This window comes from Lindgomyces ingoldianus (assembly GCF_010093535.1).
Source record: "Lindgomyces ingoldianus strain ATCC 200398 unplaced genomic scaffold BDR25scaffold_26, whole genome shotgun sequence".
Taxonomy (NCBI): Eukaryota; Fungi; Ascomycota; class Dothideomycetes; order Pleosporales; family Lindgomycetaceae; genus Lindgomyces; species Lindgomyces ingoldianus.
In genome coordinates this window covers 764829-779723 of record NW_022985187.1, presented here as the reverse complement: position 1 = coordinate 779723, position 14895 = coordinate 764829, and the positions used below count along the sequence as shown (strand labels likewise).

At 50.3% G+C, this 14895-nt stretch overlaps 8 protein-coding genes across 8 annotated transcripts; 6 read left to right on the top strand and 2 right to left on the bottom strand.

Moving 5' to 3' along the window:
- Positions 1-137: 137 nt before the first annotated feature.
- On the top strand, positions 138-1429 carry BDR25DRAFT_344495 (G-patch-domain-containing protein). The gene is made up of 2 exons (XM_033693946.1): positions 138-281; positions 340-1429. Exons 1-2 carry the CDS (start codon positions 174-176, stop codon positions 1198-1200), a joined length of 969 nt encoding a protein of 322 aa, XP_033545058.1. The 5' UTR covers positions 138-173; the 3' UTR covers positions 1201-1429.
- Positions 1430-1825: 396 nt separating this feature from the next.
- BDR25DRAFT_58702 (uncharacterized protein) lies at positions 1826-4105 on the top strand. Its single transcript, XM_033698786.1, has 5 exons — positions 1826-2027; positions 2073-2536; positions 2585-2980; positions 3027-3917; positions 3973-4105. Exons 1-5 carry the CDS (start codon positions 1869-1871, stop codon positions 4076-4078), a joined length of 2016 nt encoding a protein of 671 aa, XP_033545057.1. The 5' UTR covers positions 1826-1868; the 3' UTR covers positions 4079-4105.
- On the bottom strand, positions 4077-4876 carry BDR25DRAFT_335592 (3-hydroxyanthranilate 3,4-dioxygenase). The gene is made up of 2 exons (XM_033693029.1): positions 4681-4876; positions 4077-4630 (listed from the first exon to the last, which is right to left on the bottom strand). The coding sequence occupies exons 1-2, from the start codon at positions 4821-4823 to the stop codon at positions 4132-4134; spliced, it is 642 nt and encodes a 213-aa protein (XP_033545056.1). The 5' UTR covers positions 4824-4876; the 3' UTR covers positions 4077-4131.
- Positions 4877-5134: 258 nt separating this feature from the next.
- Positions 5135-5908, top strand: BDR25DRAFT_232340 (Ctr copper transporter; the record flags this gene model as incomplete). The annotated part of the gene is made up of 4 exons (XM_033685406.1): positions 5135-5215; positions 5280-5485; positions 5591-5740; positions 5794-5908. 4 exons carry the CDS (start codon positions 5135-5137, stop codon positions 5906-5908), a joined length of 552 nt encoding a protein of 183 aa, XP_033545055.1.
- A 766-nt stretch (positions 5909-6674) lies between these two features.
- Positions 6675-9159, top strand: BDR25DRAFT_290914 (fumarate reductase-like protein). Its single transcript, XM_033688553.1, has 5 exons — positions 6675-6999; positions 7054-7122; positions 7180-7417; positions 7472-7935; positions 7985-9159. The coding sequence occupies exons 1-5, from the start codon at positions 6966-6968 to the stop codon at positions 9079-9081; spliced, it is 1902 nt and encodes a 633-aa protein (XP_033545054.1). The 5' UTR covers positions 6675-6965; the 3' UTR covers positions 9082-9159.
- A 165-nt stretch (positions 9160-9324) lies between these two features.
- Positions 9325-11603, top strand: BDR25DRAFT_290911 (uncharacterized protein). Its single transcript, XM_033688552.1, has 2 exons — positions 9325-9730; positions 9786-11603. The coding sequence occupies exons 1-2, from the start codon at positions 9446-9448 to the stop codon at positions 11514-11516; spliced, it is 2016 nt and encodes a 671-aa protein (XP_033545053.1). The 5' UTR covers positions 9325-9445; the 3' UTR covers positions 11517-11603.
- Positions 11604-11881: 278 nt separating this feature from the next.
- BDR25DRAFT_184203 (uncharacterized protein) lies at positions 11882-13093 on the top strand (the record flags this gene model as incomplete). Its single annotated transcript, XM_033684237.1, has 1 exon — positions 11882-13093. A coding segment is annotated over one exon (1212 nt), but the record flags the coding sequence as incomplete, so codon positions are not given.
- A 296-nt stretch (positions 13094-13389) lies between these two features.
- BDR25DRAFT_290906 (uncharacterized protein) lies at positions 13390-14874 on the bottom strand (the record flags this gene model as incomplete). Its single annotated transcript, XM_033688550.1, has 1 exon — positions 13390-14874. The coding sequence occupies one exon, from the start codon at positions 14872-14874 to the stop codon at positions 13567-13569; it is 1308 nt and encodes a 435-aa protein (XP_033545051.1). The 3' UTR covers positions 13390-13566.
- Between the last annotated feature and the right edge of the window lie 21 nt (positions 14875-14895).

Sequence of the window (14895 nt, the reverse complement as noted above, 5' to 3'; positions counted from 1 at the left end):
GGATGGAACAGGGATGTCGTCGTGCATGGAGAATTTAGCGTGGGAACCCCAGATTCCACGGTTCGCTTCACGTGAAAGCCGCTAAGGTGAGTGGCTTGGAAAGCTTCACATTGACCACCAGAGACAACTCCGTGCCTGCATGTTCCAACTACAACCAAAAATTAGCGCCCATCATGTCGCAGTCTGAAGAGGAGGACGACTACATGAGTATGGTATTCGATGACGCCCCGAAGGCTGGAAAAGAGACATCCCTGCAGCGTCGGGCGCGCATGCAAAAAGAGGTACTAATCTACCAATGTTCTGCGTTTCGTGCATGAGCTGATCGCTGATACTCTCTAGGGTGAAGCAAAAGCACGTGCAAAGACCAGAGCTGAGAAAGAAGCGGAAACAGAAGCAGCCCGAGAAGCCGGATTGGCTACGGCGTTAGACTCGTCCAGTAAAGGTTTCAAGATGATGGCCAAGTTTGGTTTTAGACAAGGTGATACCCTTGGAAAAGCCGAGGATGCACGGAAGGAACCAATCCATTTAAGCATGAAAGATGATAGAAGCGGCCTCGGTCTAGAATCTGAGAGGAAAAGGAAACTTAGAGAGCTGGTGGAGGAGGCTGAGAAGGAGGTCAAGCGATCCAAGATAGAGCAGGTCGATTATCGGGAGCGGGTTAGGCAGGAAAACGAGGAGAAGAGACTGGGGGTTGAGTTGTATAACGCCCAGAAGACTGCTGAGAGGCTGGTTGAAGAGGATGATCAAAGCGCACGTGAAGGCCAGGAGTGGACACCTACTAGCGAATACAAGAGCCGTCAAACAATTTCCGGCAAGAGGTCACTCCAAAGCATCAACATCCTTTGGCGTAGGCTGGTCCGAAATCGGCTCGAGAAAGAGCGAGACCGAAAGCGACGCCAGCATTTCAATGATAGTCTTTCAAGTACACTACCAACGTACATCAGCGCGGACGAGGATGAGGATGCCGACGATAAACTAGCGCTTGGTCACGACGTAACCGCCATTGAAGACGACCTTGAAGATCTTAGCGACGAAGATCTAGAGCTTGAGGAGTTTGAGGCGCAGCCACTGGCAGAACGTCTCCAGAAAGTAGTAGTCTATTTGCGCGAGGCCCATCACTACTGCTTCTGGTGTAAATACCGCTATTCAAGCGCAACATTGGATGGCTGTCCCGGGATTACTGAGAAAGATCATGATTAACATTCTGAGACCTCCTGAGGGGCATTTTCTTTGAGACTCCCTAAAAAGAAAAGCGCTTGGAGTAAGTTGAATGTCGGTTTGTCATCAACGTTACCTCATTGGTAAGAGTTTCGACTCGTCTGATTCTCGCGCTAGATGATATCCAGCCGCTATCTCTCTAGAGCCGTGATACGAGACTCACTTGCTCCAAGGTATTTCTGCTGGGGGTGGATCTTAACTCGGGAGCAGTAAAACTCATGGGATATATACTTTTCCCCACTAAGATGCAGTGATAAATTTGAGCATATATTAAAGATAGGTCTCAATCGTAGCACTCAATCGTATACTACTCAACCCCTGCTTCCTTTCTTCAAATGAGGTTGCTATGTAGTTTAGAGCAGGAAGGGATAGGTATTGTGACTATCTTCCCCGGGGAGAGTTAGCCCAACCAACAGTAAACACCCTATGGGATTCAACGTTTAAATTATTATCAGCTGCCCATCGTAGTGTCTGCATCGTAGTGTCTGCACCGACCTGTATGCAGAACACAAATTGTTGGGCGCTCGGGCCACCCCGCGTAGTCTCGTGGCGCGCGTAAGGGTTCTTCCGAGTTCACATTCTCGGTTTATCCGCTCTCTTTCATTGAGTAACAACTACACACGACGAGGGCAACCCGTCCAAAATTGGCCATGGAACACCAGAGATGCTATATTTACTCACCTCCTGAGGCCGATGAACGAGCAGCAAAGCGCCGGAGAATCACTCAGCTCAACAGCCCCTTAGTCCATTTCCCAGAACGCCTTCAAGGGTATCGAGATATATGGTCTCAACAAGAAGAGCGGATTCAGGTAAGATCTCATCGCTCATTCGTCAGCAGTCACTCATGAGCGTAGAATACGCTAGAGGAAGGCGACAGATCAACGCTACAAAACATTGCAAACTTTGTGTCTGCTGCTGCTGAGCCTGATTGTGTGGAATATTTGGCTATACCCACCGGCCTTATAATCGCAGGTCCAAGCATTGCTTCTCATGGACCCTTTTTTGATCGGCTGGGTCGAAAGATAAAAGAGGATGCGAATAATGCCTATTTGCTTTTGACTTCAGGAGAGGGCCCCAATTTGAAGACACTTTTGAAGAATCTCATCAAGAAAGTGGCTTCCCGTATCGATGAAGACGATGAGGAGAATCTTGGGCGCCCTGGAACATCCTCAAGAAATCATCCACGACTTCTAGACTTTGATCTTGGCCATCTGCTAGGATGGCAGTTGAAACACCAAGCACAGAAAATTGTTGTTGCCATACAAGACAGTGAAGCATTCGACGCTGGTGTGCTAGTCGAAATGATCGATTTGTTTCAGTAAGTCGTCACCCCCTCTTTGTTACCACCTATACTTATGGTTTCCAGCTCTTGGTTGGACCGTCTCCCCTTCGTCCTTCTCTTTGGTATTGCAACCTCTGCCGAGAGCTTCGAGGATCGACTATCAGGAAAGGCCCTACGCCATTTAGAAGGACGAAAGTTCGATGTTACTCAGTCGGACGAAATTATCGAGAAATTGTTCAGCACAACGGTCGCCAGTACCAATGTTCCCTTGCGAATCGGGCCTAACCTTAGCCGACGCATCCTCGAACGGCAAAGAGACCATGTGCAAAATCTGCAAGATTTCTCAGATGGGCTCAAGTATGCTTACATGTCGCATTTCTATGCCAATTGCCTCAGTATATTCCTTATCGAAACCCTCTCGTTTAAGGATCTTGCCTCGGACGTCTTTGAAGCAACGCGCAATCTTCACTCTTTCCGCAGGTAGGACTACTTCCCCACACACTTAATTATTGACTAACTCGTTTAGATGGGTAGAGGACATGCTTGAAAGTGGACGTGGGCATGAAGTTCGCAAGCTTCTTGGCTCTGACCAATATCTGTTTGAGAACATCGTAGAACACGTACGTTCTGGTCGGGAAGTTTTATCTGCACTCAGCGGTGCGGCGACTGTACTCGCGCATGTACGAGAAGCGCTTCAGATGTCACCACACGTACCACTATCATCGATCTGGATCCGAGCTGCATCTGGAGAAATGATCGGATCACCTATCCTCCGAGAGACTATGCTAGCAATCAAGAAGGCATCATCGGACAAGCTTATGCAACTGTTTGCATCCTTTGAGAAAGTTGATGAAACATACCTCTTGTTCGATCCGGGTAAATACCAACGGGACCTCGAGGAATTAGTCAATGCGAACCCTAATTCGGCACCTCTTCGCAGCCAGCATGATGTCCGCAATGACAGCCTTCGGACGACGGTGGTCGCACAGAAAGTACTGCTGAGCAAGCACAAAGCCGCTCTGTCTGAACAGGACAAGGCTTACTCTGATTTAGTGGGACGATTCCATGACGAGATCAATGAGTACTTTAGCGCTACTTTCATTGACCCGCGGGCTTTGTTCCTCTCTGAGATTCTCATGTTCGACCTGAGGTCACCACACACAGAGGTCTTTCAGCCAAAACCCCGATTTGCGATTGAGCGCTCGTTAGCTTCCCCTCATGATTATCTGGGTTGCGATTGTTGTAGCCCTGGCGGGGTTCGAGATAGAGAAGCCCCATTATCTTCTTCGCAACCCGCGACAGCTATCCTATATCAATTGTATCTGGAGTCGGGCGCTCTCATTAATGTCAGTGACCTGTGGTCGGCTTTCAATGCAATAGCTGGAGACGAGAATGAGGACGAGGAATCTAAGACTATGTAAGTTTTCTTTTTAGTACATACTAATTATTAGCATGGCTGACAGTTATCACAGGGCCCTATTTCAGTGTGCTTTGGCTGAGCTCAAATATCTCGGTCTCCTGAAGCCCAGCAGGAAGAAGAATGACCACGTAGCAAAGATGATGTGGAAGGGGTTGTAGGGCAGCTCCGATTCATTGGTTTAGGCGTTTGATATTCATGAATAATTTTTGGTCTACTGAACCCATTTCTTGGGCCTGGGTGCTGTGTCACATAAGGCACCGCAACTCTTACATGTCCGGGCCTCTTTATCAGCCTTGAAAGTATCCACCGCATCCTTTATTTGGGTCCCTAGATCAGTGCAATGGAAGCTCGCTTCATGCACTAGCTCATTACACTCCTGGCAGTACCACCTCAACTTGTCAACAGAACCCTCTGGTCGATGCTGTTCTAGAACTATCCCCACAGTATTTGCAAAACGTACGGGGTTGTGAGGCGTGTTTGGTGGCAAAAGGAACATCTCGCCTTCGCGGATGTGGATGTCGCGGAACAGGCCGTCATCTACAATTTTGAGAAGCATGTCACCCTTGTATTGGTAGAACCATTCTGCAGTCTCGTTGACGTGGTAGTCTGTTCGTTCGTTGGGGCCGCCCACGATCATGACGGTCACATTGTCGTTGTAGACGCAGTAGTTGTTGATTGGTGGTTTAAGCAAGTGGGAGTTTTCTTCAAGCCTTCGAAATGTTAATTAGAAGGTTTGACATGTATTCGTTAAACTTCATACCATTTTGGTATGTTTAATGGGCTTGCAAGAGCCCGAGCTGTGTTTGTGGTTGAGAATAGTCTTCGAGTCGGCAAGTATCTTGATGTTGCTCTGCTCAAGCAGGAACGTTGGAGAATTCGGAAGGTTGGGCGCACATATTGCATGGTGGTTATCTTAGGGATGGTGAAGTCATTCTAGAAGCGAGCATTGAGGCAATATTTAAATCGGAAGTCCTGGAAGGGAAAGCCATCTCGAATGACACAAAAGCCACCGACCCGCGGCCGGAGGGAGCTTCCCCGCCACGTGAGAGCCCGCGAGCCTGGGCCCACTTGATTGGTGGTAGTGCGACGCTACACCTCATCCCTTGGCATCAACCTGAACTGGACCTGAGACGCAGACATCACACTGCCACAGCTGCCAAACCTCTCAACCTCAACCACCCCACCACCACAACTTGCCTATCGCTGAACTTGATATGGATCACTCGCACATGGTTCACGGTCATATGGACCATGACATGCCGGGTATGGACGGCAGCCACAAATGCAACATGAATGTAAGCTTCCAAAAGCTCCCCCAAGCCTTGGAGTTCTGCAAAAGCTAACGTAACCGGATGATAGATGCTGTTCACATGGGACACCAAGGACCTTTGCATCGTATTCCGCGGCTGGCACATCAATGGCACCGGTTCCCTCATCGTCTCTCTTCTCGCGATTGTCCTTATGACGGCTGGATATGAGGCCGTGCGTGAGGTTTCCAGACGGTATGATCTGTACACTAAGAAGCTGGCGGAGGGCAGGAGGGGTGGAGATGATATGACGAGTGAGTTTCCCCGTTCATGATACTCGGCTCGGATGGTAGGCGCTAGCGAAGGGTTACGAGATGCAATGGGTGGTTTCTTATGTCGCACGTTCGAGGAACACACGCTGAGTTCGCCTCCGCAACGTAAAGCTGCTGAAACAGACGAATCGAGCTCATTGCTTATGCCAGGGAGAATCTCGGGCAGGGTCAGTGAGCGACAGACGAAGATCGTTAAGGCGGTACTGTATGCTGTTCAGGTCTTTTATTCTTTCTTCATTATGTAAGTCCCTCCTTCTACCTTGCCCGCATGATAATAAACTCACTGAAACATAGGTTACTATTTATGACGTACAATGGCTGGATTATGTTTGCGGTCGCAGTTGGGGCCTTTGTTGGATACATGCTGTTCAGCAATTCGCCACCGACGAAGACTGCTGCCTGCCATTGACTGGGCTTAGTTGGGGATATATCTGGACGTAGTAATGTGGGAGAAGAGTATAGATCTGATGTTCCAGAAGCGTGGTATTGCATGCATCATTCAACATGGAGGTTTGTAGAAATAAATGAATTGAAATTCTTGTTCAACTAGCCTCGCCCCTGTTCATGCCTCTCATCAGGAATCAAGGAAGGGCTACTCTCTTCAAAATTACAATGGCTTTGTTGAGGAAATGTCGAAGGGGGGCCGAAGTGACCGGTGGGAGATGGCCCGAGTTCGTCATGATGGGCATCTCCGCCACCGCCGCTGGTTTAGAAGCTAAAGACGATACGTGGGATTGAAGAAAGCGAGAAAGAGTCTGCAGTGCCTTGCTGACGTTCAACGTAGCCAATGAGGAATTTTCGGCTGATGCTCTGCTAAGACTCGGCCAAACGCCGCGGTGTTTGTCGCGGACCCCGGGGGCACTCATGTCGGGGAAGTTTACCCAGCTCGACAATACCAAAGTATACGGCTCCCGCAAAAGCCAGAGAATAGAGTTGAGTCTTAGAGAAAAAGCTGCTCAAATGCGCCTAGGTAAATCATCGTCGAGACCAGCGCTGCTTATGGGTTAATATTGAGCATTCACATGTCAGAATTCGAGACTAGTTCTGCCCCAGATTCTGAGGCTCGGCTTTCCTTCCGGGCTGAGCGGCGTGATTCGGCGTGAGAGCGTCTGGTCAACTAGCCACATGACAGAAAGAAGGATTCACATGCTGCGTCAGACGCGAGGATGGACGCTGGCTGGACTTGATGAACTGGCTGCTGCGTCTCAAGTGAACCGAGTTCCACTCACTGCGTACAATCGTTGACGCTGTCATTCGCTACGACTCCTTGAGCATCTGACTGCTTTGGGCTCTAGCGCGTTTTTTGCACCGAGGCAATTGCTCGATCAAGGGCCGAAGTGGAGTGCATCACGACGAGACACTACTTAACCTTCTCACCATCCTCTATTAGTTGCGCACTTCCGCAGTCATCCCCTCTACCACATTCCTCACCTCCCAGTCTCCATTCCATCCGTCAATCCGTCGCAATGTCACAGAAGGTCATCGTTGTCGGCGCTGGATGTGAGCTCATTCCTCGGGTGATGCACCTTGCAGACAGCTAACAAACTCCTTCAGTATCTGGCTTGAGTGCTGCTCACACTATTTACCTATCCGGCGGTAATGTGCTGCTTCTGGACAAGAACAGTGAGTTCTTCACCCATATATTCATCTCAAGGATGGTCTTTGACCATCATGCCGCAGACTTCATGGGAGGCAACTCTACCAAGGCCACCTCCGGAATCAACGGTGCCCTCACACGGACACAAGTAGACCACAAGATTGCCGATAGCGTTAAACAATTTTACGACGACACCCTTAAGTCTGCACGAGACAAGGCACGACCGGACCTCATCAAAGTCCTCACCTATAAATCCGCCGCAGCCGTAGAGTGGTTACAGGATGTATTCAATCTGGATTTAACTTTGGTTTCGCGATTAGGGTATGCTAAGTTTCTCTAAACATCTGCTTAAGAACAGTATCTAACCATCTACAGTGGTCACTCCCATCCCCGAACTCACCGTGGACACGATGCGAAGTTCCCCGGTATGGCCATCACATACGCCCTGATGCAGAGATTTGAGGAACTGGCTGAGGCCGAGCCCGAGCGTGTCCAGCTCATCAAGAAGGCTAAAGTTACTAAGATTAATAAGGAAGGCAATGTTGCTACCGGTGTCACATACCTTTTCAACGGCGAGGAGACAACGGTGGACGGCCCAGTGGTACTCGCCACTGGAGGCTACGCTGCAGACTTCACGGAGTCCTCTCTGTTGAAGAAGCATAGGCCAGATACATATGGTCTGTCAACCACCAACGGTGCACACGCTACTGGAGACGGACACAAGATGTTGATGTCAATTGGTGCCAACGGTATTGATATGGACAAGGTTCAGGTCCACCCTACCGGCTTGGTCGATCCCAAGGACCCTACGGCGAAGACTAAGTTTTTGGCTGCCGAAGGTATGGAAATTCCTTATGCACAGCGCTAGTATCAGCTAACGTTCGTTAGCGCTCCGTGGCGAGGGAGGCATTCTTCTAAATAGCAAGGGTCAGCGTTTCTGCGATGACCTCGGCCACCGTGACTACGTCTCAGGGAAAATGTGGGAGGAGAAGGAGAAGGGCTTGTGGCCCATCCGACTTGTCCTCAACTCTAAGGCTTCAAGCATCCTCGACTTCCACACTAGGCATTACTCTGGTCGCGGCCTCATGAAGAAGATGACCGGGAAGGAGTTGGCTAAGGAGATTGGCTGCGGGGAGAAAGCCCTCCAGGAGTCCTTCCAAGATTACAATTCCATTGCAAAGGGCGAGAAGAAGGACACCTGGGCCAAGAAATACTTCCACAACCTGCCCTTTGACATCAATGACACCTTCCATGTCGCACTCATGGAGCCCGTTCTCCATTTCACCATGGGCGGTATTGAGATCAACGACCAGGCACAGTGTTTGAACTCTGAGGGCAAGCCGTTTGATGGCTTATTCGTTTGCGGTGAGTTGGCTGGTGGTGTCCACGGCGCCAATCGTCTTGGTGGCTCATCATTGCTTGGCTGCGTCGTCTACGGTCGTGTCGCAGGCGAGTCAGCATCAAGATATCTCTTCCAGAAGGCCCTCCAGGGAGCTGGAGGCTCAGCAGTCTCTCGTCTTGGTCAGATCTCGCTCCACATAGACCCGTCACAGCCTGGGAAGGTGTCAGTAGAGTGGGGGAGCGGCGCCGGAGCGTCAACATCAGGAACCTCCAAGTCTGCACAACAATCACAACAGTCTGCGGGACCAGTAATGAAGAGTGGTGCAGATTCGTCAGATCCAGGAAAAGTCTCCAAGCCCAACTCGACTAAGAACTTCAGCATTCCTGACAAGGAATTCACACTCGAGGAGGTTGCCAAGCACAACAAGAAGGATGATCTCTGGATCGCCGTCAAGGGAATTGTAATGGACCTCACTAGCTGGACAGACGAGCATCCAGGTGGCCCTCAAGCGCTGTTTAGCCATATGGGCAAGGATGCTACAGAGGAGTTTGAGATGTTGCACGATGACGAGGTAATCCCCAAGTATGCGCCGGAGATTGTGATTGGGAAGGTTAAGGGCCAGAAAGTTACTTTGGAATACTAGATTTAAAATAGGGTTCGGCATTTTTGGTTCCAATGTATTTGTAGTATGTTCCAAAATGGTCTATTCATTGGATTTATCATTCTTCAGCTCTCTTATTTGGCGAGGAGAAAGCGCTGCTCTGGCATTCACACAGCCCGAGATAATCTTAATCCGAGCACGTGCTTGAACATCCGGTGGTTCCAAATGAGGAATAGTGTTGAATGCGCGGCTCCTGAGCCTGTCGGACCTTCCAGACTCCTCAGATGATGGGAAGCCCCTGTGAACATTACGCAACCTCTTGTTCTCTCGACGCATATCTCTAGGCACAGACTTCTTCTCTCGAGAAGATGCTGCGCAAGCTTTCCTCACGGCCTTCCCCTGAACGATGACGAGTTACGATGACTATGGCATGCCCGTGGGAGCATATTCTGAACCCGAGAGTCTCGGCAAGCAGGCCCTCCGAGTTGCTCGCGCGTTCGTGCTATATCGAATAAAACCCGCGGCTGATAAGAAATTCCACGCTTTGACGGACAGGAATTGGAGCTGGAGGGGGATACTCAGTTTAGTCAGGATTTTGATCGCGATTTGGTTCGTAACGCTATACTGGGGCGAACGAAGTGCGTTCAATAGCGCCATTGGCTCCTGTCGGTGGGAAAGTTGGGAGAAATGGGTATGTTCCTCATAATGTCTGCGACAACAACTTCTGGAGCTCATAATGTCCCTAGGGAATAGGCGCGAACCCACATCGACTCGTTTTCGTTGCAGATCCTCAACTCATTGACCCGCATACCTACCCCGACCGACCGTGGCCCCTCAATGCCCTCACCATAAAGCATACTGATCTCTACCTTCGCCGAGCGTACTCCCGAATACAAAAAGTGTTGTATCCAGACAGCGCTGTCTTCTTAGGCGATTTCTTCGACGGTGGAAGAGAATGGTCTACAAGAACGACAACAAGCCCTGAAGAGCGGTACAGGAAATATGGTGAGAGCTTTTGGCTAAAAGAATACGATCGTTTTGGTAGCATATTCTTTGGCCATTGGCAAGATGGTGGGACCGAACCCAGGCCTGGACAGCCGGGAAGGAAGATTATCAGTAGTCTACCCGGAAACCATGATCTGGGATTTGGCAAAGGGATTCAAGTTAGTGTGAGGAAGCGATTCAATGCGTATTTTGGAGAAGGAAACAGAATCGACATAATTGGGAACCATACCTTGGTCTCCGTGGATACAGTTTCGCTGAGCGCATTAGGGCAAGAGAATCCAGTGGAAGGACTATGGAAACCAGCAATGGACTTTCTGGATAATGTGAAGGCGCAGAAGGGGCGTTTGGTACGGGAAGAATTGAGGAAACAGCAGGGACTGCGACCGAATCTCCTGTTCTTACATGATATACTAGACGCCGGCGACCTTGCGAAGGCCGAACTCCCACACTTCGGCGACTCCCCTGCTGAGTTTCCTACCATTCTCCTTTCCCATGTTCCATTATATCGCGACCCCGGCACTCCCTGTGGACCTCTTCGAGAACACTGGCCTCCGACACGTCCTCCTAAAGGTCAAACAGAACCTCTGGAGAAAGATGATCGGAACGCAATATCCGTAAGCGGGGGATACCAATACCAAAATGTCCTTGATCGAGAAATTACGAAGGTCATTGCTGAAAAGGTTGGCAACATTCAATATGCATTTTCAGGCGACGATCACGACTACTGTGAGGTCCTACATCGCGCATATCCCTCAGCTGGTAGCGGTATTCGAGAGATTACTGTCAAGTCGATATCTTGGGCTATGGGCGTTAGATATCCTGGTTTTGTTATGCTCAGTCTGTGGAACCCTGTTGATGCTTCTGGGAACCCTCTGAGAAAGGATTCGAATGCGCCGACTCTGCAGACCCATCTCTGCCTTCTTCCAGATCAGCTGGGCATCTTTATCCGATATATCACGCTGGTTGGGATTACAATTCTCTCATTAATTGTACGAGCTGCGCTCGTTGCGACTGGGAGAATATCCACGGTATCGCATAATTCCGATATTCCTCTACTGCCAGTCACAGAACATGGCTCATCCGCCGAGAACGAAAAGGCAGCACTCTCCTCCAGTCCACCCGAATCCACCCACATCACCTCGTCTTCGAACTCCTCATCATCCTCTGAACCCGGAAACAAGCTACAAATCCGCAGTTCCAGCGCTCGAACCCGAAGCACAAGTCCTAATGGCAGCTATGAGCTACCAGTTGTGCAATCGAAGTACACATATCCCCTCATACAGCATGCGGGCTATTATATACCGGATAAAGAAGAACCTAGGGCGATTAAGACTTGGGGTTCTTCGTCAGCAAAGAAGAGCAAGTCTAGGAAAAAAGGACTAGCCTTATTCTTCCATGAGTTCAAGAAAAGTTTCTTGACGGTTGCTATTGTGGTGTTTGCGTGGTACTTTTGGTTGATATGGCATGGATAGGGAAGGGAAAGGAGTTCAAACGCATTCTAGCGAGCATTAAGAAAGCATTGCTTATGTAGAGCGCATGCATTGTATATTCATTATGATAGCAGTGGTGGTTTTATAGTTCAAGTACCCCTCGCCTACCCACAAGCTTCCAAACTCTTGGAACTCCGCAAAACCCCCGAGCTCATGTAACTTGAGTCGATTCCTCAATGCACAACGACCTCTCATCCATTCCTTTAGCTTGTTTACCGACGTAACTAGTTACTTTAAAGCACGAGATCTTCTCGGGCCTTTCCTTTCCTTGTTCACGCGCTCGCTAAGCTACCCGCAACTATATTCCTCTTACAATGCCCTCCTCGTCCACAAGCTCCCCGCCCACCGATGACGCCCTCCTCGCCCGACTGAACGCCCTAAAGAAATCTCCCGTAAACTTCAACCCAAGACCCAGCGCCTCGATAATCTCGTCAAAACCTCCCGCTCCTACTGACGACCTCGCCGCGCGCTTCGCTCGTCTCGGTTCCGCGAGCCCTTCCGCGTCTCCCAAGTCCTCGCGAACTACGTCATCACACGATACCAGCACAGTCGGTAGAGCTCAAAGCGTGCCGGTTATAGCGCCCGGTGCGACGAGCTATCTAGAAGGTGTTTCTGAGGGCGTGGGAGGAGCTAGTGAAGAAGAAGTAAATGCAGAGGATGGGAAGAGTTTAGAGCAATTGCTGGCCGAAATGGGACCGCAGTCGCAGTGGGATGTATCACGTAAGGAGCAAGATGACGTGGAGACGTTGATTCAGGAGGCGAAGAATATACTGCCAGTGATCCAGAGATCGATGAAGGGGGATCGGGAGGAAGAGGTGGAGAGGAGTGCGGGGAATAAGAGGGGGACTGGAGCAAGGCCTGAGAGGAAAGAAGAGGAGCTCACAGATTGGGAGAATGTGGAGGTTGATGTGGGATCTGGGGGTGTGAGGGTGGGGCGGGAAGAGAAGACAGATGAGAACGATGAGGAGAGGGAGGGAGAAGAGAACAAGACGGAAGGTGAAGAGGTTGAGGATGTTATTTCTCGTGTTCTCGCCGAGCTTGAGATCAGCAGAAAATATGGCGATGGCGGTGACGATGATTCCGGCGACTGGAAATCCAACCAGCAAGAAGATCCAGCGCAGGACCATACAACTCCCAGAACAGAAACAGCACCTACAACAAAACCCCAAGACCTAGACTCAGAAGCAAGCCTCCAGCTCCCCTCCGCTCCGGACTCCCTCCCTCACGACGATCTCGACAAAACACAAGCCCTCGAAGACGCACTCGTCGCTCGTTTCGCCTCCCTCTCCCCATTCCCCAAACCCACAAACTCTCTCGGCCTCCCCTCAGCACCATCTTTCTCCCCAACCAAAAAGCCGCCCAAGATCCTGAAATCCAATCTCCCAAAGTACACAGACGAAGAGATAGATACGTGGTGTATAATCTGCAACGATGATGCGACACTCAAGTGTGTGGGTTGTGATGGAGATTTGTATTGTAGGGATTGTTGGATGGAGGGGCATAGAGGGGAGAGTGCGGGGTTAGAGGAGAGGAGACACAAGGCTGTTGTTTTTAATAAAGGGGAAGGCGGGGGTGGGAAGGAGAGGAAGGTGGCTTTGGGAGCAGCGTGAGAGAGTTAGAGATATTGGGGTTTGAGGAGACTTATATGAGGCCTTCGTGAATATCAACGAGTGTCGGGCTTTGGTTGTGTGGAAATAGACCAGACCGGTGGAGCCTGTAGCACACCCTGCATGATAAATTTGATGAATATAGCACACGCGACAGAGAGAGCCGAAAGTAGCATTAAGAGCTATAGAAGGGTATCTGTGATAACGGAAAGAGTGTATGGGCGGAACTTTACGCCGTATCCTTTGCCAGTGCTCGTTCATCCCATATTTGCACACCGCCCCCTGAACCATCTGCTACATTTTCGGCCTGATTCAACCCGTGAATAGAGGTCTCAATCTCATCCACCCTTGCTCATCATCCTATGCATGGCAAGGCTAGCTTGCTATGAAAATGCCATGTTACGTCTTCTCTGCTCATAATCCGCTCATACCTCTCCGTGACTCTGACTTGGCGCCGGCAACTTCTCGATCCGTTCCTCGATTCTCTTGACCCAATCTCCCACCGTCTTCATATTCATCTGAAGACTCTGCTCGCAGACTTTAACATTTTGAAGTTGCGTTTCTATCGATGTCTCCCACTTCTTGATCTCGTCTTCTTGCTTCGACTGGCGGTGCTCCAACTCGGTCAAGACCTCATCTGCTTGCCAAGCGCTAGTGTGCACAAGCCGCAGAGTCCGGAGGCGATCTAGAACGAGTGGGAGAAGGGGCGAGAGCTTGTCGATGGCTGGGAGAGTGCCATAGAGAGCGTTCACTTTAGATTCCTGTTCGGACGGTTCTGGAGATTTGGCGGAGGAGGAGTTGGGACCAGGCGTGGAACGTGAGGCTTCTTGTCGGAGCTCTTTGAGTTGCTCGGCATCCAGGATCATTTTCTTGATTTGTTGGGCAGCTGCGTCGAGATTACCAGATGAGGCATCTGCTAAGGTGCTGATTGTCTGCTCTAATTTCTCTAATGTAGGGAATATGGGGAATGGGGCCTTGTCGGCTAGATCAGGCATTGTGTTTCCGTTGAGGCCGAGTGATCTCTCGAGATTAGTGAGACGATGGTCGAAGTCTGCGGCTTGGTTGAGCACAAAGTCCAATTGGGACCGCTGAATCTGTGTGCCTGGGAGTGGCGGCTGCCGTTCAATTGCTTTTGTGATCCTTGGTGAAGGTCCAAAAGGAGGGTAGCTATTGAACTTCTCAATGGTCCTTGCTAATAGCGGCTCCGCGCCTCGCACGCCACCCCTTCGCATGGCATATATGTAGTCCACCTTGTCGCTAATAAGTTCCATAATTTCCTTCGGATCCCTTTCTTCAATCTTCGTCTTATCCCCAGATTGCAACCTGCCCTCATATTCCGTCTCCAGCTCATGCAGCTCCTTCTTCACCCGCAACAATTTCCGTGAGAAAGATTCCTTCTCATCGCCGCTGTCATCGCCGAGCACCTCGCCCCTCCGTCGCTGGCCGCGGGTGGATGTGCGGTACGAGCGGCCTTGTGCGGTGATATTGTCGGAGAAATCTACATCTCGAGCGTCTACTCGCGCGGGCTGGAAGCGGCTGCGTGCCTGATCTGGCTGGAGGTGCTGACGTCGTACACCAGATTCGTCAACGTCAGACTCGCTTTCAGATTCGGAAACGGCTGTAGAAGCTTGGATTGTGGAGGCGTCTTCAACAAGGTCGGGTGTTTCGTAGACATCGGGCGCGGTGTCGATGCCTGGGAGACTATCATACTTCGGTCTCTGTGATTCAGTCATGGGTGATACAGAGGTGTACAA

Bases quoted from the DNA above. Each gene is read 5' to 3' on its own strand.
- BDR25DRAFT_344495 (XM_033693946.1), top strand. From the start codon at position 174: ATGTCGCAGTCTGAAGAGGAGGACGACTACATGAGTATGGTATTCGAT. The intron at 282-339 runs GTACTAATCTAC...GATACTCTCTAG, and splicing joins GGGCGCGCATGCAAAAAGAG to GGTGAAGCAAAAGCACGTGC.
- BDR25DRAFT_290914 (XM_033688553.1), top strand. From the start codon at position 6,966: ATGTCACAGAAGGTCATCGTTGTCGGCGCTGGAT. The intron at 7,000-7,053 runs GTGAGCTCATTC...AAACTCCTTCAG, and splicing joins CATCGTTGTCGGCGCTGGAT to TATCTGGCTTGAGTGCTGCT. The intron at 7,936-7,984 runs GTATGGAAATTC...AACGTTCGTTAG, and splicing joins TAAGTTTTTGGCTGCCGAAG to CGCTCCGTGGCGAGGGAGGC.
- BDR25DRAFT_335592 (XM_033693029.1), bottom strand. From the start codon at position 4,823: ATGCAATATGTGCGCCCAACCTTCCGAATTCTCCAACGTTCCTGCTTG. The intron at 4,631-4,680 runs GTATGAAGTTTA...AACATTTCGAAG, and splicing joins CCATTAAACATACCAAAATG to GCTTGAAGAAAACTCCCACT.
- BDR25DRAFT_58702 (XM_033698786.1), top strand. From the start codon at position 1,869: ATGGAACACCAGAGATGCTATATTTACTCACCTCCTGAGGCCGATGAA. The intron at 2,028-2,072 runs GTAAGATCTCAT...TCATGAGCGTAG, and splicing joins AACAAGAAGAGCGGATTCAG to AATACGCTAGAGGAAGGCGA. The intron at 3,918-3,972 runs GTAAGTTTTCTT...CAGTTATCACAG, and splicing joins GACGAGGAATCTAAGACTAT to GGCCCTATTTCAGTGTGCTT.
- BDR25DRAFT_290911 (XM_033688552.1), top strand. From the start codon at position 9,446: ATGACGAGTTACGATGACTATGGCATGCCCGTGGGAGCATATTCTGAA. The intron at 9,731-9,785 runs GTATGTTCCTCA...TAATGTCCCTAG, and splicing joins GGGAAAGTTGGGAGAAATGG to GGAATAGGCGCGAACCCACA.